Consider the following 27,008-nt stretch of genomic DNA (forward strand, 5'->3'; position numbering starts at 1 on the left):
TTATATTGAAAAACACACAGAGATCGCAGAACCTCTGAACTATAGTATTATGTTTATTTTACAGAGGAGGAGATCGGGGCACAGAGAGCTCATGCAGTTAACTCAGGTCTTTCTCAGCTCACAGTTCATTTTGCTTTCATTGCTCCATTCTGTCCTTGTGATCAGAAAAGGGTTTGGGGGGCCGGCCCGGTGGCTCAGGCGGTTGGAGCTCCGTGTTCCTAACTGCGAAGGCTGCTGGTTCGATTCCCACATGGGCCAGTGGGCTCTCAACCACAAGCTTGCCAGCTTGATTGTTCGACTCCCGGAAGGGATGGTGGGCTGTGCCCCCTGTAACTAAGACTGAAAGGACAACTTGACTTGGAAAAAAGTCCTGGACGTACACACTGTTCCCCAATAAAGTCCTGTTCTCCTTCCCCAGTAAAATCTTAAAAAAAAAAGAAGAGGGTTTCGGGGGAACTGGGGGACAGAGGAGGCACTATATGAGGACTCTGTGCTGTCCTTGAAGTTGAACCTGGTTTGTAGCGAGAAGTGCAGGCCAGGGAGACGGAAGGACCATGCCACTGGCCTTCCCCCAGGCCGCTGCTGTGGAGGCTTACTGAGGGTTCCAGGGATGGTGGAGTAGTGGAAGCTGGGACCTTCCCAGCGCAGTGTCTTCTAGGCCAGGGTGTGTGCCTGCTTGCCTGCGTGTAGCGCTCTCTTCCCTGATATAATTGTGTTCTCTTATTAGTGATTGTGAGTCTTGTTGTTACTATTGTTGTTCCCAGGCTGTCTGGGACATCCACAGTAGCCAGTTTTTCACTGTCTTGGTGTACTCTGCTTTGACTCTTAACTCAATTGTTTCTATACATAATAGATTTTTAAAGTGGGCATAATAGGTTTTTAAAACCAGCTTTATTGAGTTATATAATTCACATACCAAACACCTTTTGGGAGCACCTTTAAGGAGGTGTTAATTTATTGAGGCAGAGCTTCATCTTTGACGCTATTTCTAAGCCACACTAGTTGCATAATGGAGCCGTGTTAGTGGGAACTGCAAATGCGCCCATGATTAAATGTCAAAGGGCTGAATTTTGACCCACTGTGTGTTGGATTTTACAGTTGCCTGTGAATATGATCCGCAGATTTCGTGCGACTACTTTTAAGGCATCTGGGGCATTATGCTTAACATGTTTATTTACAGGTTATTTTGATTCTGACCAGGAATAGCAATGGAATATCGTAATGAAATTCTAGTACTTTTAAAATACGGTAGCTCAGCTATAATTTATTCATAACTACTTTGCTTAACCTTACACTTCAGTGTTATTGGACATAGCCGTCAGGACGCAGATTATTGCTTTGGTTTGTTCATTTATGCACATATTTATCCCAATAATACTGTTCATCACGGATACTCTCTTGTAGATGTGAGAAGGGTGTCATGTCTCTGGTGAATGTCAGGAACTGTATTCGCTTCTATCAGACTGCGGAGGAGCTGAGTGCCGGCACGCTGCTGAACTACTGCGCAGAGATTATTGCGAGTCATTGGGTGAGTGAGCGATGGCGGGTGCGGGGGCAGCTCCGGCCCTGGAAGCCAGGAGACCTGCGCTTGGGACTTGGTTCCATGGAAAGTTACTTCTCTGGCACCTCGTCTCCTCTTATTACAAAATTGAAGGCTGAGTAGTTGCATTATATGATGTGTGGGATTCTTTTTGGCTCCAAGTCTTATAGTTCTGATTTCAGAGTAGAGGGCAGAAGGTAGCTCAGGTCAAGAAACAAGCTTGGGACGAGTAGGTCCAGCTGCCTCACCCTCTGTCTGCAGCAGCTGCGGCTTGAGCCATGGAGGGGCTGTGGTGCGCGCCCGGCAGCACCCTTTCCGCGTGGCGCCCTTCGTCTCGCTCCCGTGTGGAGAGAGAGCACTGTTAGGTTTAGATGTACCCTTTTTAGGTAGCTCTCATCATCAAGAACAGGTTTTACGTTTCTTTGTTATGTTGTGTGTTTTGCGTTTGTTTTTTTTTAAATCATGGTGGGTGCTATGTTTTATAATCTAGTTTCTGTGAACAGTTTGGTATTCAACAACATTGCGAGCAAAAGTATCTAAAAGAACTGGATTTTAAAGAATTGAACCAAATAAATGGTGACCTTTCTGCTAAAACAGGTAAAAATTGAGAGATCTGCAATAGTAGAGACCAACTGTGCTTCAGTGGAGTGAATTGTTTGTGGAAGTTCCGATTACTTCTGTAATTGCCACCTTTGTAGGGGGGAGGGGCGACTGTGCTGTCGTGGAGGCTCCGGGGGCTGCGTCCTTGTTGGGTGTCCGTGTCGCTTGCCCTTTACCTTGTCCAAGAGGACAGCAGTGCCGTGGTAAAGCATCCAGTGAGCGGGGCCTCTTGGCTCTAGGTCCTGGCTCTGCCATTTATCACTGTATGAACTTGGGCAAGTTGTTTAACCTCTCTGTGCTTTACTTTCCTCATCTGGAAGATGGGGATGATAACAGTACCTACCACAGGGCTTTTGTGAGGATCGAATGAGTTGGGAAACGTTAAGCCCTTTACAGTAGGGCCAGACACCTTCTAAGGGCTTCTTAGTAAATGTCATTTGTTATTGTGCATATGTTGAAACTATTCTGCTTTTCTCTATTTTTTTACTCCTTAGGATGACTTACGAAAGGAGGACTTCAGCAGCATGAGTGCTCCGTTGTTGTACAAAATGATCAAATCCAAGACTGAGTACCCGCTGCATAAAGCTATCAAAGTGGAGAGAGAAGACGTGGTCTTCCTTTATCTAATTGAAATGGATTCACAGGTACTCTAGCTGTGTGTTTCTGTTTTTCATGCCTTTCCCCCAAACTACACTTCACTTGTTTTTCTCTCTAATGCTCTTCAGTTCCTTCTGAGCCGTTACTGGCACAGTCTTTAATGCAATATTTCTACTAGTAGTTTGTTAAGGCAGTCTGAGCTTTTCTGATCATGCTTCTCAGAATTCTTCCAGTCTCTGCCGGTTGCCCAATTCCAGAGCCACTCCCACTTTTTTAGGTAGTTGTTACAGCAGAACCCAGCTTCTAGGTACCAAAATCTGTTTCAGTTTTCTTTTGCTGCTATAAGAAGTGAACACAAACCTAGTGTCTTAGAGCACTACAATGTACATCTTACAGTTCTGTGGGTTGGAAGTCCAGTATAGGCATCAACCGTCTAAAATTAAAAGGTGTCAGCAGACTGTGCTCCTTTCTGGAGGCTCTAGGGGAGAATCCATTTGCTGCTCGTTTGGGTTGTTGGCAGAATTCAGTTACTTGTGGTTATAGCAGCAATGTCCTTATTTTCTTGCTGGCTGTAAGCTGAGAGCTGTTCTCAGCTTCTAGAGGCTACCACATCGGCCTCCTTCCTCCATTAAACAGCCAATAATGGAGGATCAAATTTTTCCCATGTCACATCTCTCTGACCTGCTCTTCCACTTCCCTCTTTCACTTTTAAGGACTCAAGTGATTAGATAGATTGGGCTCTCTGGGATAATCCAGGATACTCGTCTCCATCTCAAGGTCCTTAACCTTAGTCACATCTGCAAAGTGCCTTTCGTCATGTAAGGTGACATATTCACAGGTTCTGGGGGTTAGGACCTGGACATCTCTGAGGGCTAGTATTCTGCCTGTCACAGCCACATTGCCTTAGAAGAAATGCTTTTGACAGATGGGAAGGTAGTATGTTTTATCCTGGGTGTCCAGTGCTAGGAGGAATTAGCTAGTTAAGCCACAGTATTTTATAAAAGCGTTAGCTGTTTCCCATCAGGCTCTCTGAACCTCTTCCCTGGCACTTGTGTTCTGTGGCACTGTCTGCATCTCTCCCTCGGTCCTTGCACTGTCTTCCGTGGTATTCGCATCCGCTTTACGATCCCCATCAATTCTGTGCCCCCCCAAAAGCCTGTGCCCTGAGGAGGCCTGAGGGAAGTCTGTGAATTCATTGGAATAGGTGGAGTAAGCAGTGTTACAGCATTAAAATTTGACATTTGTCTAAGAGGTGATATTTAATAAGAGTCAAGGCAGGAGGGATTAAAATCAGTTGTATTCTCTGCTGGCTGGGTGCTAATTTACAAATTGATCTGTGCAGCTCCCTGGGAAGTTGAACGAGTTGGATCATAATGGAGATCTTGCTTTAGACCTCGCTCTTTCACGGCGACTAGAGAGTATTGCCACCACGCTGGTGAGTCACAAAGCCGACGTGGACATGCTAGACAAGAATGGCTGGAGCTTGTTACATAAAGGAATCCAAAGAGGTAGGAAGAAGTGGGTTTTATGTTTTTCTCTGAGGGCAGTTTTACTTTTATCCAGGTAATTTTTGAAGACTCTCTCATCCTGTACCGCGAATTCTCAAAGGCTTCTTGAGTCTGTACTCACAGGCTCCATGATTTAGAATTTGTGATCAGTAGGTCAAAGAAGGGCTGAAGACCTGTTGCCTCTGCCTTGTTGGTTGGGGCCCAGAAGAAAGGCTAGAAAGGTGGTACTTTCAGGAGAAGCACCTTTTACTTGTAAACAATGGATGTGTTTGCTTATTCAATACATCCCCTCCTCCAGGAATTGTGCTAGGAAGACTGGTATTGGTTACTGTAAGAGAAGGAAAGTATCAAAACCACAAATGCTTAAACATACTCTTGGGCTCCAGGTTGTCACTTTTACAGACAAGACTTCTTGTCTGTCATGGCAAAGCGATAGTTACCTTTGGTTTTAGAAAAGTTACATGAAATTGTAGCTATATTTTGCATACATAGTCCGTAGTAGTGGGAAGAATATGGAAGTGGTAGAATGAACATCAAGATATTTTCATCTTAATGAATTTACTCTTCAAGGGAGAAAAAAGTACTTGTCCTTTGTTTCATTTTGTTTTGTTTTTCCCTTGGCCTTATTAATTCTGAAGTCCCAAATGGATCCTGGCTGACTTTACTTTGTAGTAGTCATTTTTGACCGAGTGGGAAGCTATACAGAGGTAGAGTTTCAGAACGGAATGAAAGCTTTCAAAAATGCCGAAGCCTTAATTTTGTAGAGGGAGAGACGGCTTGATTCAAGTACTTGGCCATGGTCCCTTTTTTGTTTACATGTGGACATCAAAGACAATGTACTGATTTCCTCACCTCTTAATTATGTATATTTACCCTTCCAGTCATGCATTATTATACTGTTATTGTTTCTGCTACACTTTTGCCATTCACATTCACAAGTTGCTCTCAGTTGGTGGAATGTAGTTACTTCAAATATGGTTCTACTGCAGCTGTGGCTTTGCCCTTTTTGGGCAGATTTTAATAACGTAAATATCTCTCTAAGCCATGTGTTAGAGTGTTAAGCTTGCTGGCTCATGGAGAGGAAAATTTTGTTCATCACTGGAAAGGAAATCCTTAGAGTACGTCAGTGTCAAGAGCAGATGCATTTTCCCAAGCACCACTCTGCATTGTACAAAGCCATTGGGTGCTTAGTGCTGGGTGTGTGTTCAGTGGAGACAGTTTCCACCACATAGGGAATTATACTTTCCCAATGCTGTTCAGTGTCTGAGATGTTTATTTTGGAAACAAATAGACTTGTTACTAAAAAAACAATCTCTGAATTCTGTTTTTTTCCTCTTAGGGAGTTAAATTCTTATGTGTGATGAAGAAACATCTTTGATGAGTTATTAAATATTTTGGTGATTGCTTAGTTACAAGAATTGCCAAGAATCGGTGATGCATTTTTAATGCTTGTTTTCAAACAATTTAATCTTCCACTCTGAATTGATCGGTTGCCTGCAAGCCTGCAGATTACAGTGTGGGTGTGAGAAACTGGATGGTTGCTACCTTTGGAGTCTGTGGCTCAGAGTGGTGGTCATACCACTGGTTTGGGAGCTGGGATGGACCAAGGTTTGCATCCTGGCTCATCCACTTACTCTGTGGCTTTGAACAAGTCACTTAACCACTTGAGTCCCCTTTTCTTTAGCTGTAAAGGAGAAATGATTTCTCTTTACAGGTGTGGGGAGAGTGAGAGACAGTGTTCATAGCACACCTCGCCCAGTGACTGCTGTGCAGAAGGGTCAGCCCACGGCTCTCCCTTGCCCGTGTTGGGGCCACAACTAGCTCCAATTCCTGGAGTTTTTCACTTCTCCTTTCTCAACTTGAGCTGTCAGTCTGTCGACCTTCCCAGATGATTAAATGGAGTAATATACTTAAATTTAACTGTTAACCTGAAGTCCATTATAAGTGAAGATCTTTCGCATGTGAGATATAATTCTAGTTCTGGACACATGTTAGAATCTAAACAGAATAATCAGTGATCATTCTAATAACTAAGTATACCAATCAGTTTGTATGAAGAATGAAATGGGCAGCCAGAGTCTGTGGGTGCGTCCACAGGAGGTAAACCAATGGCCGGAGGGATGCCATCTCCTCTGATCAGCCGGATCTGGGCAAGAAGATAAATCCTGGCTTTAAAAAAAAAAAAAATCTAGTTGTTTTTGTGCTAATTTTCTTTAATAACCAAGATCAATCAATGGGTTTCTTAAATAGGATGTTCCCGTCTATTACTTGTGGTAGATTTGCAGATGATTCCACCAACTGGTGCAGCATGAGATACCGTCTGTATTAATTAAATAATGAAAGTTCCTAGCTGTTGTCTGAATTAAACTTCTGTCAGGAAGTTGTGTTGAAAGAAAAATTGCACGTGGATTTTTTTCTCTTAATGTTAACTCTGTTAGAATATTTTTATGTGGACAAGTCTTAGTAATACCTCGTTTACCTGACAGTGTTGGTGAGTGGAGTGATGAAATAACTGAAACTTTTAAGCACCAGTTTTCACTTTAACTGGTTTTGATGGAAATCTTTCTAAAATGTATTAGTAGTTTTCTTATTGACAGAAACTTTATAAATGGTGCTTTTGGCATTTTCTGTTCCTTCCTTTGTTCTGTTCTTTTGATGTCAGTTGTCTTTTTTCTCTAGGTTATGTACCTGTGAGCTGACTTTCTTTTATTGTAAAACATCAACAGTTTTTAATTTCAAATAATTCCTAAATAACTTTTTGTGTGGGGTGCATATATGTATGTACGTATATATGTTTAAGTTAAAAAAAAATCTTTGGTTCTTATTAATAAACTAAACCTAATCTAAAAACTATAATTCTTTTAAGAAGGTTTATGATATAAAAACAATTTTTATTATGCCTTCCACCTGAATCCAGACATTGATAGGTTTTTCCTGTGTCCTTATTTCTGTGTACAGTATTATCCAGTTTATCTTCTATATGTGTAGTATAAGTTTTCCATTTTTCTATGTTGTTTTAGCTTTACTATCTGTATCTCTTAGTTTGGAATATATGCCAAGCTTAAAGGTAAAGATACTCCTTCCCCAGTATCTTATTATATATCAGACTTTTCATTTTAAGGCTCTTTGTCCTAATAACTCCAAATTTTCTTCCCACTTCCAGAATATACGTGCCTTTCTCTAGGATACTTTATTCTGTTGCTACATAATGTATTGTTTTTACCTGTTCTCTCCTAGACTGAATCTCTGTGGGGTTTGTTCACATTACACGTTAGGACGCTACTGAGAACCCCACTATGTGTATGTATATGTGGGTAGATAGCAAAGACCCGACCCAGCCTAGCCCCCTGATAACGCCTGTTACCTGTTGCTTTCAGAGTTCTACCGACATCCTATTGTAAAGAAATCTGAGCTTTGGTCCTTTGCACACGATGGTGGTAAAGATTGTACCTTCTCCCACTTCTAAGAAAAAAATTGTGGCAGAAGAATGAAAATATTTCAGAAGGGGTAGGTTAGAGAAGTCTAAAGTCATAATTGATTGGAATTAGAGCCAGTTTGTTAAAGTGGAACCTAATAGCCTTGACCAATCAATCAATTTTCTTTCCAAACATTTCCCTGGTGCCTGTTTTGTATGAGACAGTGTGATGGATAGAAAAGCAAATCAGACATGGACCAATCAGCATCTGAGGGGCCTGTGGCAGCCTAGCCACCTCAGTGCCAGAGCTCACATTCTCCAGCAACGTGGTTCCTTAGAAGGCAGTACGAAGTACTTGGGAAGTGTGGGAAACCAGGTGACTTTGAAATTCCATGTCTACTGCAGACCAGATGAAACCCACATATTCAAATGAAAATGAGTATAGGAATATAGGTAACAAACTTGAAAGCTTTGCTATTCCTGCAATCCTAAGCCCCATTCTAGATGTTCAGACTGTAGAAGTATAGTTGAAGATGACATAATATTGCAAGATGTAAAAGAAAGCTTCTCATAAGTTGAGTTCAAGAGAAAAACCATCATCTGGAAGTTGTGGTTCAAAGGAGTGTGCATCTACAGTATGAACAGAGTTAGAAACAGACAAAGGTGTCCTGATGCAAAGACAGAACAGATCAGCTTTGGAAAGAACACTGTCGTTGATGGTCCATACAGTAGAGAAGAAGTTCCAAGTCCCCTTTAACAACCTGGCATTCATCCCAACAAGACCTCCAACAAATTTAAAAAGTACAGTCAATGACCATGGGACCCTCACATCAACCTGGGAGGTTGCTCTGCACTTGGGGGATCTTCCAGCTAAAGAAGGATGTGATTTGCAAGGAACTTATCCTGGTGAAATGGAGACGGAATCTACAGAAAGTACCTCGGAATCCCAGATGAGCTCTTGGGATGGTTTAGATATGTTCTCTGGTCCACCCACCAAAGGGACGGATGAGTTTGATTCGAAAGACTTCCCAGTTATGAGCTAATTCGTGCTGCCTGGAGGCCACTGAAAGAAAGAATTGCTTCCACCCAGCTAGGCAGAATGTCTCAGGCACGCATTGTGCATTTATAACTGGGTGATTTCTCTGTTCTAGTTTGTATCTTATGATGCATTGTTATTCTTGCCTTAGTTTCTTAAGAAACGTTAATTTTATGTATGGTGACTTTTTGCATGTTTTAATTATAAATGGAACTAAATCCAAGGAATATTGAACTTTAATCTTACAACAAACTTCTTTGCTTAATCCCTGTCTTCCTCCAAGTTAACTTGACAAGCATACTTTAACTGGTTTTCCACAAGTATTTTTAACGTTAAATTGCCATTTGTCAGATTGCTTGGTTCTGAATTTAACCATGTATTTACAGAACCAATCTAGAGTCAGCTTTTCTTTGCTGGTATATGACAAAGTAACTTCAGAATTGTATGCCTTTAATATCTTTATGTAAACTTAACTCTTGGCCTTTTGTCAAGATGTCACAGTAGTTTTTTCCCCTTCGTCAAAAAGAGTCAAAAATGGTAGTTTGGGCTATTGAAATTATTGGACTTTATGAAATTATTCAGTCTCACTTTGGTATTTGTGGATAGTCCTAGTTAGACTCTTCTACCTACTGTGTTTCCCCGAAAATAAGACCAGGTCTAACATTAATTTTTGCTCCAAAAGACGCAGTAGGGCTTATGTTCAGGGGACATCATCCTGAAAAATCATGCTAGGGCTTATTTTCCGGTTAGGTCTTATTTTCAGGGAAACACGGTGGCTCCATGAGTTAAGGCAATGGAAGGGACGTAGAAAGAAGTTTTGTTTTTACCAGTTAATTTACGATGTGAATTGTTTTTTTAACTAGTAATATGTACAGATTCTTTGTTCAAATATTCAGTTGTAAACTTCTTGCTAAGACCTTTATGAGATTGAGAAAATAAAAAGGACCTTTGTAATAATAATAAATAAATTAGACACGGTCTTACTCTGAACAGGAACCTGTGTGCAGGTACAGCAGGTTGTGGGAGGGGTTCCTTAGGCGCAGACTGTGGTGAGGCAGTGAGAGGGGGCGATAAATGTGTGGGGCGAAATCTCGGAACCCTTCTTGAGAGTTGACCAGAAGAGGCCTTTGCAGGATGGAATCCCGGTGTATTTAAGTAGTGAAGTGAGACTGAGGTGAGGGGGCAGGGCAGGTAACAGGTAATCAGAAATTGAATGAAGCCTTTTGAATTCGAGTATGTAACTGCATGACCTCAACGATGAGTGTCCACTTTGGTGTCCCCAGAGGTGCCACTGCAGACGCACCCCGTCGTCTCTCTTCTTTGTTTGCAGTTACTGACTGGTGACTTTTTGAGGAAACATTGGCCAGAATAGCTTGGCCTGGGTGTTGTCACATGTGACCATTTCTTCTGTTATTTCTTTTCAAGGAGATCTCTTCGCTTCCACTTTCCTCATTAAGAACGGGGCCCTAGTCAGTGCTGCTACATTGGGTGCCCAGGAGACACCGTTGCACCTGGTGGCGTCGTACAGTTCAAAGAAACACTCAGCAGATGTGATGTCTGCGATGGCACAGATTGCAGAGGCCCTCCTGCAGGCTGGTGCCAACCCCAACATGCAGGACAGCAAGGGCAGGTCAGTTGGGGAGCAAACAGACTGCTCTTCGCGCCCTTCCCAGAATGTTATTTTACGGTGGCACGTAACTGGCAGACAGGGCCCTCATGTTCTTTTAGTTCGGCGTTATACAATCTGATTTTTATTGAAGTCACAAACGTTGATTTGCTACACAAATGAGAGGCACAGCTAAGGCCAGAGGCATTTGGGGAAACCATCTCCATCGTGAGTAACTGTGGTCCTTGGATTTTTAAGCAATTTCTGTCATCTTCGGAGTGGTCATCTAGTCCAACTCCTCCAAGGCAACCTTCTTCCAGCATCTTTGTTAGAGCTGCTTGGATAAAGCAACTAATTATTTCTAATAGTTGGGACATTCTCTGTATTAAACCCACTTCTACCTTCTTGTAAATACTCCCACGTTAGACATTTCTGTCGGCACAGCGTGCAGTCGTCTGCCGCAGCACAGCCCTTTGTGTATTTGACAGCAGCAGTCATGTTCCTTTTGCCCCTGACCAGAAACGTGTAGTGGAGGTTTCTTTGTGGTTTAGAATCTAAGAAAGGACTGCTTGTGTTTGGGATAGCAGTGTAGGAGGCAGCGGAGGGGAGTGAACCCACCTGAGTCACCAACAATAAGTTGGACTCACTTTTCATCATAGCAGCTCAGTATTTTATACTTTCGAAAACCCTCTCAAAAAAACAAAAGAGTTCTGATAAATTGTCAGAAGAGGAAAATAGATTTATGTGATGGATAAAATACTTAATAAGATGGAGCTCCATGAACTCTCAATATCATATGGTAATAACTTTATTACTCAAAATAACTACATCCTTTTATTTTTGTCTGTTGCTCTCCCACCCCCTCATCAGTAAACTCCAGGAGTCTGTACCTCTGAGGTAGATGCCAGCCCTCAGGGTCCCTGTTCTCTGCAGTGGCAGTCTCTCAGGATGCTGGAGGGCTAAAGAAAAGCAGTGAAGAGCAGTTAAATGGATCATTTGAATCAATTCCTACCTGTTGCCACTCTGACTGTGTTTGACTGTAACAGAGAATTATGGGAAGAAAAATAGTTCTTTTCAGAAGTGTGGAGGACTGTAGGGGAAAATATGCATACCTATGGTAGAAACTGCTGGTTTAAAAAACATGAGTGTATATACACAATCAGTCGGGGTCCGTATTTAATGGGAAATATTTTACATCTCTTCCTTTTATTGACTCTTGTCCTTCTGGCCACTGAATAAATGGTAACATATAAGCAACCGCATTTTTATTCTTTGATACTTGGTGATGGTTTTGGAAAACTGTTTGCCAGGGTGGAAAAACACTGATGTAGCAATGTGGAATTCCTTGGGGCTGGTGGTTCTGCGTAGGATTGCAGTCGCCTCCTGCTGTGAGTAATGGGGCCTGTCCTCACTGACACCTCTTCTTGTTTATCCTGCAGGACTCCTCTGCACTTGTCCATCATGGCCAGGAATGAATACGTGTTCAATCAGTTGCTGCAGTGTAAACAGTACGTAGGGAGACATGGAGAAATGAAAAGGCAGTTGTGAGGGTGGGATTGTGAGTGAAAAATAATTCTTTTAAATGTCTTTTAGTGTTACACATTTTACGAGTAAAACTAGAATTTTAAAATGATCATTGAGAAAGCATAAAGAGAGAATGAAGCCATTGGCAGTGCAGTGTCTGAAGAAGGTAATTTGCTGTTCACATTGCTCCTTGTTTCAGATTAGACTTAGAACTGAAAGACCATGAGAACAGCACAGCTCTGTGGCTCGCAGTGCAATACATCACTGTGTCATCCGACCAGTCTGTAAACCCTTTCGAAGACATGCCTGTGGTAAATGGGACTTCGTTTGACGAAAACAGCTTTGCAGCCAGACTCATTCAGCGTGGCAGCAACACCAATGCACCTGACACGGTAACAGGTAAAACATGGATCCATAAGGGCCGAGGCTCAGTCTGGAGGCTCCACTGAAATAGTGTGTCAATGTTTTACCAACAATTTAGCAACTGGATGACATGTTCTCAACTTTAACTATGGTAAAAGTCCAAGTTATTTTTTTTTTCTTTAACTTGTGCTTCAAAAAATTTAGCCAAACTCTGAGTTACATCCTTTTAAGCTGAAACAGTGTCATTTATTTAATGCAGTGAGTTTCAGACTTTTTAGATTCAGAACCCCTTTTATCCTCTTAAAAATTATATCCCAAAAGAGCTTTTTATTTTGGTGGATTCTAGCTCTGATATTTACCATGTTAAAACTTAAAACTGAGACATTTTGGAAAGATGTATTAATAATTATAATAGCACATTATATGTTAACATATGAAATTTTTAATGAAGAATAACTTTCACAATAAAATTTTATTGGAAGAGTGACTGGTTTCTTATATCTGCATCTATAGTCAAGCTTTTGAGATACGTTGTTTTGGTTCCAGTATCTGAAGAAAATATACCCTCACCCAATTATGTATCTGGAAAAGGAAGGCGTATTTTAAGAGCCTTTTCAGATAATTGTGGATATAGTTTTTTGATACTACAGCAGGCAAAATTCTTCAAGTAATAGTTTCCTTAAGGTTAGTTGCAATGTGGAATCTGAAACTAACCAATGAACTTTTTATACTTCGTTATATGAAAATCCATGGTCTGTTTGTGCTTTGAATGGATCTTTTCTCCATGCCTGATTTTGTGACATCAATCCCTTAGTCATTTGGAAGATACTGAATCACTGAGTTACGTAGATCTTTCATATGTTCATTTTATTGTAGAATCATGTTTGTTAGTATCACTTCTGATTTCATCAGAAAAGTCTTGCAGTATTGAGAAACTATCAAACTTACAGTTGCAGATAAAAGTTTTCCAAATTCTAATTTTCACTTGCAAGATCAAATTTTATCATTTGGTACAAATTGCTTTTCTTAAAGGGGCAGGCTCACTTTGTTCATTTTCAAGAAAATGTCTGCCAAGTACTCAAGTTTGAATACCAGTTTGTTCCTCAGTCTTTCTTTCAAGTAATGCTGATGTTTCATACAAGAAGCTGCTATTTCAACGCGCAGTTTAAACAGTGATACAAGTGCTTTTCCTTGAGACAACTATGGCACTTTGCCACACAGCAAATGTGGCTGTATGCGTACTTCTTACTTTGTCACAGAATTTTAAAAATGTGCATTCAATGTTGAGATTTAATAAAGCTAGTGATTTTTCTGCCTTATCAAGGACCCCTTAGTGAAACGGGCTTTTTTTGACTGGGTGCGTGGTGGTGAAGATTACAGGCCCCTGCCTTGTGTTCAGGCTCCCCAGTTTGATCCACCGTTGCTGTTGCACCATCAGTGCAAATATCAATGCAGTGAGGAAAAGCAAATAACATCAACTATTGGTATGAAAACAGTTTGACCTCATGGGCCCTCTGAAAGACTCTCAGGTACCCCCAGGAATCCATACACCACACTGAGAACCACTGTTTTAATGTGAATATTTCTTTGATCTGACTAAATAAAACATGGGGGTGTTTGAAGGAGAGGGATTCCATGTAATTCAGTATTGAGTACTAGCAATGTATAAAGCATGGGTACGTGCCACTGACCCGGGGAATTGGCCACAGAAAGATGGATATTAAGCAGCTCTTTCCTTGAAAGAAGTTAATAATTAAATAAAGATCAAATGAAATCATCCCTCTGGGTGACATCAAAGCTAAGGGCAGTGGTAAAAAGCTACAGGACAGGCAGTACAGGAAGAGCTGTGTTTTATACGTATGACCCTCCGGAAGTGAGATTGTCACTAAATTGCTTTTAATGTACAGCTGTATGTTGGTTATTGCCATCATTTTAACAATTTCTAATTTAATCACATTATGTAAGAGTGTGATATGTAAGAGATTGGTTCTTTGACATTTAGGATTGAATATTAGACTCTTACACAGCCAGTTTTTGACATGTACGTGAAAAGAATGTGCATTCTTTCATTATAGGATGCAGCATTCTCTGTTTACGTCCATTCAGTCCAGCTTGTTCATTATGCTGTTTAAATCTTACTCATTAATTTATTAACTTTTGGACTGTTTAATTTGTCGGTTTCTTGGAGGCATATTAAAAATGTTCCCTGTGATTATGAATTTATCCATTTTTATTACTAGTTCTGTCAGTTTTACTTTGTATACTTTGAGTTTTTTATTCAAGTTCAGGATTATTATTTTTCCTTGTTCCATTTTTTATTATACTCTAATTACCTTAGAGCACTGTTTTCCAACATTTCAATGATGTTTTAGCAGTCGCAATTTCTTTGTTCTATAGGGAGGTACAGGAATCCCCGGCTTTTCAAGTTTGCCTTACGCCACTTCACTTTCACAAAAGACCTACATTAGTACCTTTTTTGCTGCTGAAAGAAATCCGAAGAGGATTTTCACTTTTACGAAAAAAGGCAAAAAGCAAAATTAGCATTCAGCTTCTGTATTGCAGTGAGGCAGCCTGTACCCTGGCAGAAGAGTGGCACTGCTTTTATTCTGTGTTAGTGTTTTAGGTTTTATGTGTTATTTGGGATGACTTGGTAGGTTATTTTGGGGGTCTGGGAATGTTTACAATGTTTTCCATATAGATTAACGGTATTGGTTTTTCACTGTAGGCCATTTGAGCTTACAAAAGATTTCATGGGGGGTGGCTGGTTAGCTCAGTTGGTTAGAGCCTGGTGCTGGTAACACCAAGGTGGCCAGTTCAATCCCCGCAGGGGCCACTGTGAGCTGTGCCCTCGTTAAAAAAAAGGGGGGGGGTAAGGGTTTCATAGGAAATCCGTGCTTTCAGATAGCGGGAAAACCTGTATGTGATGTGTGTTGTGTGTATACTGCAATGGTGACAGAAGTGAAAATGGGACTTTTATTGGGAGTCTCTAAATTAGAATGACTCTCAACTAGGGGTGGAATCACTTTCTTTGAGAGAAAAGGAAAAAATGGTATGAAAACAAAGCAATGCTTTGTCCCATTTTTTAACCTTGTTTTCAGTCCTGGTATTTAATTTAATTTGAGTTTTCAAATAGTATAGATCTAGAACATGAGATTTTGTGTTTATCCAAAAAGGAAATGTATTTTAATAGAAAGAGAAACATTGCTCTGGGCTAAACCATTTCAAGAGGAAAAGAAGAAAAAAGAATTTTTCTTTTATTTAGAAAATAGTGATAATGCTAAACAAAACATTTCTAAGCCAAGAGCCAACATATTTAAGGTCCTGGGAATAAAACTGAAGTATTTAAGGAACATTTTCTGGTAGAACTTCAGCTCACAATGTCTTCAAAATAAAATGGTCATCTAGCTCAGAGTTTCTCAGACATGGGTGACACCCCGCTCCCACCCCCATCCCTCGGGACATGTGACATCATCTGTAGACAGTTTTGATTGTCACAGCAAGGTTGGGAGTGCTACTGGCATCTAGTGGGCAGAAGCCAGGGATACTGCTAAATATGGTGCAGTGTACAGGGCAGACCCCTCCCAACAAAGAATTGCCTGGCCCCAAAAGTCCGTAGCACTGCTGCTGAGAAACTGTCCTAATCCAGCCCCAGGAAGGAGATATAACTTACCTCTGATCCTGGGCAGTGGCTAGTGTAAACCCAGGGAAGAAGGAATGTTTCCTGCCTTCCAGACCAAGTCTTGGCTCCGCCCAGGCTCATCCTGCCTGTGTGGACTTAGATGGTACTTACTTCTGGTGTGGACTTCTCAGCTGTGAAAGGTGGTGGGGAAGGACAGGGTGTGGTACAGTGTGGAACCGGACCTCATTTTTACGCAAATGGCTGAATGAATATGCCCACTTTCTCCTAGGAAATTGCTTACTACAGCGGGCAGCTGAAGCAGGAAATGAGGCAGCAGCTCTTTTCCTGGCAACCAATGGTGCCCACGTCAACCACAGAAACAAGTGGGTAAGTACGACAGGGCAGCCAGGGGAAGCAGTTGTGATCTATGGAACAAATGGCAGTGACAGGTTTATAGGAAAGAATGGAATAGATTCTTTATTCAATTTTTATCTAAGTAATACATGCGCACGGTTAAAAAACCAGAGTGATATAGTTGCTTTTATCCTCAAATATTGGTTGGTTGATTCATTCAGCAACCATTTCCTAAGCATTTGTGGTACATCAGGTCCTAAACTACACTTACATACACAGTGTGTATATGTCATTCTATGAATATTCTGTCACAGGAGAGAATGAAAGCGGTATTAATGGTTTCTTTAGGGGAGGATAGTTGGGGGGTGGGAGCAAGAATATACAGAGGAAACTCCTTTTCACTGTATATTCTTGTAGCTTTTGAATATTGAATCAAGTACCTGTAATGCCAATTATGAATGTTTCTAATATTAAAAAGTGGGGGAAGGTGGTCTTGATCAAAGTTCGAGATGCAGGCGCTAAAGCAGGTGCCGGAAGCAGCATAGGAGCCCGGGGAGGTTAAGGAGAGTTGAGGGTCACTCTGTCTCGGGCTATGCTTGGGAGGCGCTTCCATTTCCTACGTGTTTATTTTTGTGACACTCAGAGGCCCTCTGCTGTTGTTTGGTAATAGTCACATGTTATTTTTAAAATCAGCAAAATAATTTTAAATACAAAGTGAAGGGTGGTTAAGGTCATTGGAAATGCAGAAGATGGGGAGTCAGGGAGTTTGGAGAGTGCTTGGGAGGACATTGAAGAAACTGAGAATGATGGCCCAGGGGAAAGGGAAGGAGAGGAGACCAGAAGGGATGGGCAGAAGTCGTGGAGGTCAGCTGGTGACAGGATGAGCCGAGGGCTGCGACTGGCACTGGGGATGGACCTGAGTTTCAGTGCTTAGGCTGTCATTATCCCTTTGTGCAGGGCACTCCCAGCCTGAAAGTGCCTCTGATCTGGTCCGTTTGTTTCTGTTCAGGGAGAAACCCCATTGCACACAGCCTGTCGGCGCGGCCTGGCTAACCTCACTGCAGAGCTCCTGCAGCAAGGTGCCAACCCAAACCTGCAGACGGAGGAAGCTCTGCCTCTGCCAAAGGAGGCTGCATCCCTGAGCAGCTCAGTGGGCAGCGTCTACCTGCAGACGCCGCTGCACATGGCAATTGCCTATAATCATCCAGATGTGGTGTCTGTCATCCTCGAGCAAAAAGGTGGGTAGTTGGGAATTTCTGCCTGTCACTTTGAGCTTCGAGCATTGGTTTTGAGTAGTTAATTACAGAGTTGGTGTTTCTGGCATTGGTGACTTTTCTTCCCCTATAATCCTTTCAGGTCAAAGTAGATAAGCATATAGTCTGGCCCCCGGCTCTTGTGTACATTTTCCACCTGGGTTAGGGTGTTAGAAGCTCTGACTACTTCTTTCTTATTTGGGGCTGTTTTCCAGGCCGTTTCAGTGTAGGTCAAGCAAAGCTTTGCTGTGGTGTGAGCACTGTCTTTGAGAACCCTGCTTGCAGCAGTTCCTCCGCAGGCCTCGCATCTGCCTCTGAGCCTCCCTGGCAGGTGAACCGTGACAGAGGGGCCATGGGAAGCCCCGGCAGTGGGGAGGCCTGCTTCCCTCAGACAGCCATCCTCAGATTCTCTCTCCTGTCCTAAAACCTGCTTTACTCGTGCCTGCATCCCAGTTACGTCAGCACGTTTTAGCAGTGTGCTGTGGAAGGGAAGGAAGCGGGGTTTTGGGTAGAATGTGCCTTTTTTGGGTCCTCACAGGCATGTGAGGTGGTAGGTATTATGTTTTAGGAAAACGTCGCCAGGGCATTGTTTTGACCCTCTTTTCCCTAATCAGGTAGTTCCTGTGTGTTTCCATAGTAGAGTCTGGTTTCCTTTTGTGAAGAGTCAATGTTAAGCTTAAAAAAATTCATGTTCTTACTCACCAAGGTCACCCCAATAAACGTAATGAAAATTATTTTTTAAAAATAAAGAAATTCATTTTCCCTGTAAGCTTTGCTCCAGAATATCAGATTTCTGGACTTCCAATCTGTACAATGAGATTTATCACTTATCTTTGTGAAGAAATGATCGTATTTTACCCAGTCAGTTTGAAACTAGGCTCTTATTCTTGTAAATAGTTTAAATGTGACCCATGGGATGGTAAAATCAAGTGTTCTTTCCCTTTTAAAAAATTTAGCTAACGCTCTTCATGCCACCAACAACTTGCAAATTATTCCGGACTTCAGCCTCAAGGATTCCCGAGACCAGACTGTGCTGGGCCTGGCCTTATGGACAGGTAAGGGGGTGCCACGGCCATTGGCATCTGCAGACAGACATCTGTCAGAAGGGAGGGGGCTGTGGAGGGTGTGGAGCTAATCACTTGGTTGAAAGACAACCTTTCTGTTGGGGTTAAGCCTGTAATACCCAGTGGGAACTGCTGGCTTTGACATTGAGAGGGTGCATGTGTTGGTTGTGGTAAGAAGGTGAAGGAGTGGGGAAAGCTGGGCGTGCGCTCATCGGCTTGTTTCCCAGGCATGCACACGATCGCAGCTCAGCTGCTGGGGTCCGGCGCTTGCATCAACGACACCATGTCGGATGGGCAGACGCTGCTGCACATGGCCATGCAGCGGCAAGACAGTAAGAGTGCGCTCTTCCTGCTGGAGCACCAGGCGGACATAAACGTCAGGTAGGCTGGGCACTAGTCGCTTCAGAGGCACTGTCTTGCTTGTAGGACATGTTCTGTGTTCCTTGGTAAACAAAGGAAGGGAAACAGTGACTCTGAAAAAGTACAAGCGCAGGATTGTAACTGAATTATATTCATACAAAGAGCATTGCAACAAATGAGCGATCAAAATGGCCTGGGGGGAAAAACACACACTTAAACGTTTATTGCTTTTGTATTTTCAAAGGAATTTATCTTTATCTTCAATGTCAGGTGACCCTGAATGACTGAGTGGGTGAAAGAAGTGTTTTGTCAAAGGGGCAGTTGGGGTGGCCTTTTATTTAGCTGCTGTTAAAACCAGCCGTATGCCTGTAAGATTTCAGCACCTGGGATGTTGGTCAATTTCCTTCTCCGTGACACAGGAGGCCATAACTGTATTTTTTTAAAAGGCAGAAGGGACAGATGCTATCGACAGGTTAAATTTCTCAGAAAAAATATTAATGAATGTGAGTGAAGTGTGTTTAAGGGATACAGCGGATTATGGTCTCTGGGATACCCAGGACACCCTTTATCATTTGGCTCCAGTTACAAGTGTTGGTTTTGGTGTGCACGTCCTAACAGGACTCAGGATGGGGAGACAGCCCTTCAGCTGGCCATCAGAAATCAGCTTCCGCTTGTAGTGGATGCCATCTGCACCCGAGGAGCTGACATGTCTGTGCCCGATGAGAAGGGGAACCCCCCACTGTGGCTGGCATTGGCAAATAATCTGGAGGACATCGCATCCACTCTGGTGAGATGAGCTCAACTTTAGCCTCTGTTTACACACGGGGATATTTTGTGTCAGAGATGAATTTGGGGCCTACGTAGCAATCACAGGAAGCAAGTGATCTGCCAAGTAACAAACTGAGTGAAGGACGAGCAGTAGAAAGTCACGTTGGGGCAGCTGGTTAGCTCAGTTGGTTAGAGCGCGGTGCTCTTAACAACAAGGCTGCCGGTTCGATCCCCACATGGGCCACTGAGCTGCGCCCTCCGCCACTAGGTTGAAACAACTACTTGACTTGGAGCTGATGGGTCCTGGAAAAACACACTTAAAAAAAAAAGAAATCATGTTAAAAACACTTGCAGTTCAACATAGTCTTAGCCAGCATTTTTTTAGGCTGTCTTTATCAAGAAAACTACCAACAAGTGGGAGAGCTGAGGCTTTTCCCCAGGAAGTCTTCTTCTGTGGTGGGTTTATTTGATGTGGGCTGCCCTCCCTCTCACCACAGTGATAAATCCCCAAATCTCAGCTTTGTCTCCCTTGTTCAGAAGACAGGGCCCCAAATGAGAACGGCCCGAGATGAGACATTAAGTCATTGTGCACCTGGGGTTTTACCCAGTTGTCACTGAGATTCCTTGTTAATTACAGGTATGTGTTATGGAGGACTTACGAGTGTGTGTATATGTGTATGCACCTGTTTGAGCTTTCTGTTCCTTCTAGAAAACAACTCTAGAGGACACTCATTACACCTGTCTGTCTTATATTTCCCAGATACATCCCACAGGACCTAGTGCAAGTACTTGCACAGAGCAGATTTTAATCAGTGTTTGTAAAACTAATGAATGTTACAGATTAATAATTATCAGTTAATTATCAACTGTGTTTGCCTGAAAAATGGATCTAATGATGTGCACAGAGCTCAGCGATAGTAATACAAATTCTCCCATCTGCTCGGCAGTATCTGTGAGTGCTCTGTGTTTTTCCGCAGGTCAGACATGGTTGTGATGCCACGTGCTGGGGTCCAGGGCCGAGCGGGTGTCTTCAAACACTCCTGCACAGAGCCATTGATGAGAACAATGAGTCCATCGCCTGCTTTCTTATTCGCAGGTCTGAGAAGCCTAAGTATCTCTTCAAATCTTCTTATTCAGCTCAGTGCAAACTGGCTGCAGTTAGTTACCGTCTTGTTGTTGGCTTGACTTTCCTAATTAAGGCTATTAGAGGGTCACTGCTCTGTTAAATCGAGTCAGCCAAGGGCCTTAACTCACTTAGGAGGAGAGGCACTCACTTGTGTGTGCCCAGATCAAGGAATCTAAAAGCTAAGCCAGCTTCCTGCTTTGGAAGCCGTATAGGCTCCCTTAGTCAAATCAGACCAGTTCACACAGTAAAGCCAGGAGGCGGGGGTGAAAGAGGCCATGTGGCCTCTGCAGGACCCCACCAACACGCGTGAGCCATAACTGGCTGGGTGGGAGATAAGGTTGCTCAGAAAACTTTTAGAGCAGTGGTTCTCCCAACTTGAAATGCTTGTAGATCTCCTGGGGAGCTTTAAAGAGTTCTGATACCCAGACCAACTGCAGAAGAATCTATGGGAGTGGAACCCAGACAGCAGTATTTGAGGCCAAGGACCGAGGACAGCAGTCCCTGGCAGCGGCCTCTTGTTGTTGGATTGGATGAAACCGTACATTGATCTGCGTGCCCGTAGGCTAGGAAGGCACGGCAAGCAAAGCCTTCCTTTCATTTCCCTCTTCTCTTCAGTGGCAGTGATGTGAATAGTCCCAGACAACCTGGTGCTAACGGAGAAGGAGAGGAAGAAGCCAGAGATGGACAGACGCCCTTGCACTTGGCAGCCTGCTGGGGGCTGGAAGAGACGGTACAGTGTCTTCTGGAGTTTGGTGCCAATGTAAATGCACAGGTATGGAGAAGTTCTCTTTTCTAGGGAGATAGATGGTAACCCCAGAATTAGAGAAATTTCCTCTTATGGCAAAGGGAGGTCCTGGTCCTCTGCTTTCCCATGAATGAGGCTAAGGTACAGACAGATGCAGTGACTTTCTCTGGGTCATATAGCCTGCCTGGAAAGGTTAATGACTCCGTGTTAAGACTTTTCTTCTTTGTCCTTCCTACAGTGTGAGGAATCTTTGTTGAATCAACTTTTCTTTGCCTCCCATCCCTGTTATAGATTTCCATAGAGCGTTAGTTCTCAAGCTGAGTACAGATTGTTCCCAACTTACAATAGCTCGACTTAACCATTTTTCGACTTCATGATGATGTGAAAGCAACATGGGTAATCAATTACATGAGATATTCAACGCTTTATTATAAAATAGGCTTAGTGTTAGATGATTTTGCCCAGTTGTAAGCTAATGTAAGTGTTCTGAGCACATTTAAGGTAGGCCAGGCTAAGCTATGACTTCGTTAGGTTGAGTGTATTAAATGCATTTTCGACTTAAAATATTTTCAAATTACCATGAATGTATTGGGTTGTAGCCCCCTGGTAAGTTGAGGGGCATCTGTACAGTGTTAAGGAAAATATTCCAGTGGCTCAACTGAGCGTCCCTGAGTTACGTTCCTTGACACTTTTCAATGTTCTAGCCTGTGAAGATTTGTGTCCGCTGCCCCGTAGCCAGGTAAGGCGTGGTGTAAGTTAGAGAGGAGGTTGTTCTGAGGATCTTCTGAACCAAATGTGTTTGTGCCGCTGGGTCACTGGAGCCTGGGGTGATGGGGAGTGGCTTTTGGCCGTCTCTGTCTGGCCTCTTTAAAAGCTGATTTCAAACACAGGGTGGCAGTACTGATTCTCAGAACCAAATTGGATTTAAAAGTTATCCCCTTCATATTTTTCCTGAGTTTTATCTTTCGTTGGGACATTGCAATCTGTGCCTTGTCCCCCTAGGATGCAGAAGGGAGAACGCCTGTCCACGTGGCCATCAGCAACCAACACAGCGTCATCATTCAGTTGTTGATTTCTCACCCTGACATCCACTTGAATGTACGAGACAGGCAAGGTCTGACCCCTTTTGCCTGCGCCATGACTCACAAGAACAACAAGGCAGCCGAGGCCATCCTAAAACGAGAGTCTGGGGCTGCTGAGCAAGTAAGTGGCCAACGCCCAACACTCTCCACAGAACCTGTTACATGGAGAGTAAACATATGTCTCCAGTTAAACAGGTTTCTTCTATATAAAGACATACGTTTTGAAAGTATACTCTTGCTTGAAATTTGGCCATTCAGATGTCCTGTCAGTGCTGGATGAGATTTCCTTGCTCTGCCCTGTGTGTCAGCCACCTGATGGATTGAAGTTGAGGAGCTTTTGGTGTGATGTTGGGACAACTTTCTAAGTGTTTTGAAGCTCAGTTGTTATTGCTCAGCTCAGCAGGCTCAGTTGTCCTGTTCTTTCTGGATGGTGAACTGTCAACCTGCAACAACAGATTGTGGGAAATGGCAGTAGCAACTGACCTGAGGCAGGAGCTGGGATGAGTTTGTTCAATCAGTCCTACACACACCTGGATCTCCATCCAGCACTTAGAATACTGCCAACATTTCTGAATAGCCTTTTACGAAGGTAAAATGAAAACTTGAGACCTGAACAAAATGAAACCTAACATGGTTGAAGACTATTGCTTCGTATTCCAGACTTCCGTACATCGTTTCTTTAGCATGCGTGTAAATGTGACTGAATCGTATAGGTATTAACCTCAGCCCTGCTCAGGTCATGTAAAATGTTTGTGAATGGACATAGCCATCTCACATTTCCTCTCCGTTGAGTATGAAACTCGTACTGTGCATTAAAGTCCTTTGCAGATACATTGCCTGTGCCACCAGCATGTGCTGTGTGTGTGTGTGTGTGTGTGTGTGTGTGTGTGTGTGTGTGTGGCATGTTGGCGTCTCTCACTTCTCACTGAGCACTCATACTGATATGATAGCTCTTGTAACTATGATATCCTCTGGTTTGATGTCCATGAGCATTTGTGTGCTTGACATCAATGAATCAGTCTGCGCTGTACTGTTGGCTTCCCTCCCACCCCCCAATGCATCCTGTTATCCTGTAGCTCGATAACAGAGAAGACGTTCTGAAAATTTCTGAAGATTTGTTTGACTGCCCAGGGTCAGGCTGGCATTGCGGCTGCGGTGTCAGAATGCTGGGTGCTTGCTGTAGCCAGAGCAGGACTCCCACGGCTAGGCTCTACCAGTGCCTTTCCCAGGCATCCCAGTACCTGGTGCCTTCCTCTCCCTGTCTCTTTCTTGGCTTTCCACGTTGTGTAGCTCCTGCTGCAGAAGGGTGCCAGAGCAGTTTGAATCTGTGCAGTGGCTCCCTTTCCCTGACCACATGGATGTAACCATACACGCGTGGGCATGTGCACAAATATCTGTAGGATGGGCCTGTTTGGGGTGGGGGAGCATGTAGTGTTGTTCTTTGGAGGGAGCTGCCTGGAGCGGAGGGCACGACTACCCCGTGGCCTCTCCAGGTGAGTGAGGCTTGCAGGTGCTCAGGAGGCACTCTTGCCCGAGGAAGCGCACTGATACTGTGGTTCCCACTTGTTGCCTTAGGTGGATAACAAGGGCCGGAATTTCCTTCACGTGGCAGTTCAGAACTCTGATATTGAAAGTGTGCTGTTCCTCATCAGTGTCCAGGCGAACGTGAATTCCAGAGTCCAGGACGCTTCCAAGCTGACCCCTTTGCACCTTGCTGTCCAGGCCGGCTCAGAGATTATCGTACGCAATTTGGTAAGTGTCGCCGAAACATTATTGCGTGTAACATGTGGACAAAGCGTGGGGTAGAGTGTGTGCAAAACCTCTCATCATACCTGGTGTGCCAGGTGTTATAAACGGCCGGCGTGAATTTGGGAGCTAAGCTAAAATGTGGGAGAAAACAGGTGTGTCGGTGGGTGGCACATTCTAAGTGCCCAGCGGCTGCCTCGGCAGCCAGGTGCTGGAGTGAGGCCTGGAGGGAAAGCAGGATTAGGTGGGAGAGGCGGGGTGGGAGCACCTAGGGAAGGGAGACCCGCTTCTGGTCTGCCCTCTCTGTGTCCGGCACCCAGCTGCTGCGTTCCAGTGAGCGCGCTCTCTTCTCTTCACTCTCTTGCTTCCTTTTTTTTTTTTTTCATTGAGGTATAATTAACCTAGAACATTAGTTTCAGGTATACAACATTTTGATTCAGTATTTGTATATACTGCAAAATGACCACCACAATAAGTCTAATTAACATCTGTCACCATAGTTACAAAAATTTTTTTTTTCTTGTGATGAGGACTTTTAAGATTTACTCTCTTCACCCCTTTCCGATACACAGTAGTATTATTAACTGTAACCATCATGCTGTACATTACATCCTTGTGACTTACTGATTTTATAATTGAAAATTTGTACCTTTGATACCCTTCACCCATTTTGCGCACCCCACCACCCTGTCCTTTGGCACCCATCCATCTAGTCTCTGTATCTGTGAGCTTGGAGTTTTTTTGTTTGTTTTTAAATGCCACATATAAGTGAGATCATAGTCGTACAGTATTTATCTTTCTCTGGCTGACTTATTTCACGTAGCATGATGTCCTCAAGGTTCATCCATGTTGTCACAAATGGCAAGATTTCATTCTTTTTTAATGGCTAAATAGTATTCCATTGGGTGTGTATATGTGCAGTGAACATGGGGTGCATATATCTTTTTGAATTAGTGTTTTCATTTTCTTTGGATAAATACCCATAAGTGGAATTGCTGGATCATATGATAGTTCTAGTTTTAATTTTTTGAGGTATCTTCATACTGTTTTTCCATAGTGGCTGCACCAATTTACATTCCCACCAACAGTGTACAAGGGTTCCCTTTTCTTCACATCCTCACCAATGCTAGTTATTTTTTGTCTTTTTGATACTAGCCATTCTAACAGGTATGAGATGGTGTCTTATTATGGTTTTGATTTGAGTTTCCCTGATGATTAATGATACTGAGCTTCTTTTCATGTACCTGCTGGCCATCTAGGTCTTCTTTGTAAAAATGTTTGTTCAGATCCTCTATTTTTTAATCAGATTTTTTTTTTTTTGCTATTTAGTCGTAGGAGTTCTTCATATATTTTGAATCTTAACCCCTTATCAGACATACGATTTGCAAATATTTTCTCCCATTCAGTAGGTTGACTTTTCATTTTATTGATGATTTCCTTTGCTGTGCAGAAGCTTTTTCTATAGTCCTACTTGTTTATTTTTACTTTTGTTGCCTTTGTTTCTGGAATCAGATCCAAAAAATCATCACCCAGACTGATGTCAAGGAACTTACTGCCTTTTAATTCACAAAACCACCTAGAGGGATATAGGAAATATTTTACATTTTACAAAGGAGAAAATTTAAGCTCGGAATTTCCACCCCAAGATTAACAGATAGTAATGTAGCTGGGATTTTAGCCATTTCTGTTTGACTCCAAAGCCTGCCTTTTCTAGTAGAATATAATGCCACCTAGGCAGGAGAAGAGCTGAGCAAAGATGTAGAGATTGGAAAGGGAAGTGGTGTGTTCTAAATAGAAAAGTTTCATTGAAATTTGGGTAGAGAGTAAATGTGGTTGGAGAGCGAGGTAGAGACCAGATTGTGGAGTGTCGTATTTCAAACGAGGCACTGTGAGCAGCCTTCATCCTTTCAGTATGGAGAAACCGTGGTAAGTGTTTGAGCTGAGAGCATGATCCAGAGCCCTATGTCGCCTGGCTGGCCCCTAAAAGCTGGTATTTGCTGGTGTTTCCTATCAGCCGCGGGTGCATGCTGCAGGACTGACCCCTGGGGCACTTGGCCAGCATTTGGTGCCCTGCCATTTTTGTTTTTGAAAAATACTTTCTAGAAAAACCTTTATGACTCAATATGTGGGTTCGAGCTGAGAGAACATTTACCTTGGTGGTGGGGTGCAGGGACGTGGGGACAGGCCCACGAGTGAGGTGGCCACGGGGAGGCAGTGGCAGTGAGGGATGAACCGGAGAGTGATTGAGGAGGTGGGTGAGAAGGACTCCAGGCGTAGACGGGATGTGGAGGAAACAGCTGAGGCGGCAGAGGTGAGCTCAAAGTGGAGTCAGGCCCAGGGTCCTCAGTCTGCCTGGGCACGTTTGAGGATCGTGGTCCTTTCACCAAGACCCTGCCTCTGCCTTCCTAAGGCCTAAGCTCACAGCTGTAGGGTCCCTAGAAACAGCCAATCTTCCCATCAGTGGTCATCCAGTCCTGTGAATGGGTACAGATCAATGTCAGAACCTGCTCACATTGAAACAGTCCCTTTACCCAAACCTCTCCTCCTTCCCTCCAATTAACCAACCTTGGGGCTAGCGCTGATCCCTAGCCCAGCCCTTACGACCATGAAGACCCCTCTCTGCTATGTCCTATCTGGACCGATGAGTGACTTGCCTGGGCACCCAGAGGCCTGGGGAGGCTGGGACTTGGCAGGCAGCGTCA

The 27,008-nt window shown here is 43.3% G+C and overlaps 1 protein-coding gene across 2 annotated transcripts in view; it reads left to right on the top strand.

The window, feature by feature from the left end:
• Positions 1 to 27,008, top strand: part of ANKFY1 (ankyrin repeat and FYVE domain containing 1) — an 84,203-nt gene that overhangs the window by 47,048 nt on the left and 10,147 nt on the right. For both annotated transcript variants that reach the window (XM_019743813.3, XM_019743814.3), the window contains 15 exons: positions 1,405 to 1,528; positions 2,635 to 2,784; positions 4,080 to 4,245; positions 10,122 to 10,326; positions 11,742 to 11,810; positions 12,026 to 12,225; positions 16,098 to 16,195; positions 17,172 to 17,400; positions 18,372 to 18,470; positions 18,707 to 18,860; positions 19,458 to 19,626; positions 20,585 to 20,703; positions 21,349 to 21,505; positions 22,481 to 22,681; positions 24,136 to 24,312. In XM_019743813.3, coding sequence (XP_019599372.3) covers positions 1,405 to 1,528; positions 2,635 to 2,784; positions 4,080 to 4,245; positions 10,122 to 10,326; positions 11,742 to 11,810; positions 12,026 to 12,225; positions 16,098 to 16,195; positions 17,172 to 17,400; positions 18,372 to 18,470; positions 18,707 to 18,860; positions 19,458 to 19,626; positions 20,585 to 20,703; positions 21,349 to 21,505; positions 22,481 to 22,681; positions 24,136 to 24,312 — 2,317 coding nt within the window. The remainder of the gene's footprint in view (positions 1 to 1,404; positions 1,529 to 2,634; positions 2,785 to 4,079; positions 4,246 to 10,121; positions 10,327 to 11,741; positions 11,811 to 12,025; positions 12,226 to 16,097; positions 16,196 to 17,171; positions 17,401 to 18,371; positions 18,471 to 18,706; positions 18,861 to 19,457; positions 19,627 to 20,584; positions 20,704 to 21,348; positions 21,506 to 22,480; positions 22,682 to 24,135; positions 24,313 to 27,008) is intronic.

The sequence above is a fragment of the Rhinolophus sinicus genome, chromosome 12, assembly GCF_057876585.1.
Source record: "Rhinolophus sinicus isolate RSI-liver-muscle chromosome 12, RSI-T2T, whole genome shotgun sequence".
Classification (NCBI taxonomy): domain Eukaryota; kingdom Metazoa; phylum Chordata; class Mammalia; order Chiroptera; family Rhinolophidae; genus Rhinolophus; species Rhinolophus sinicus.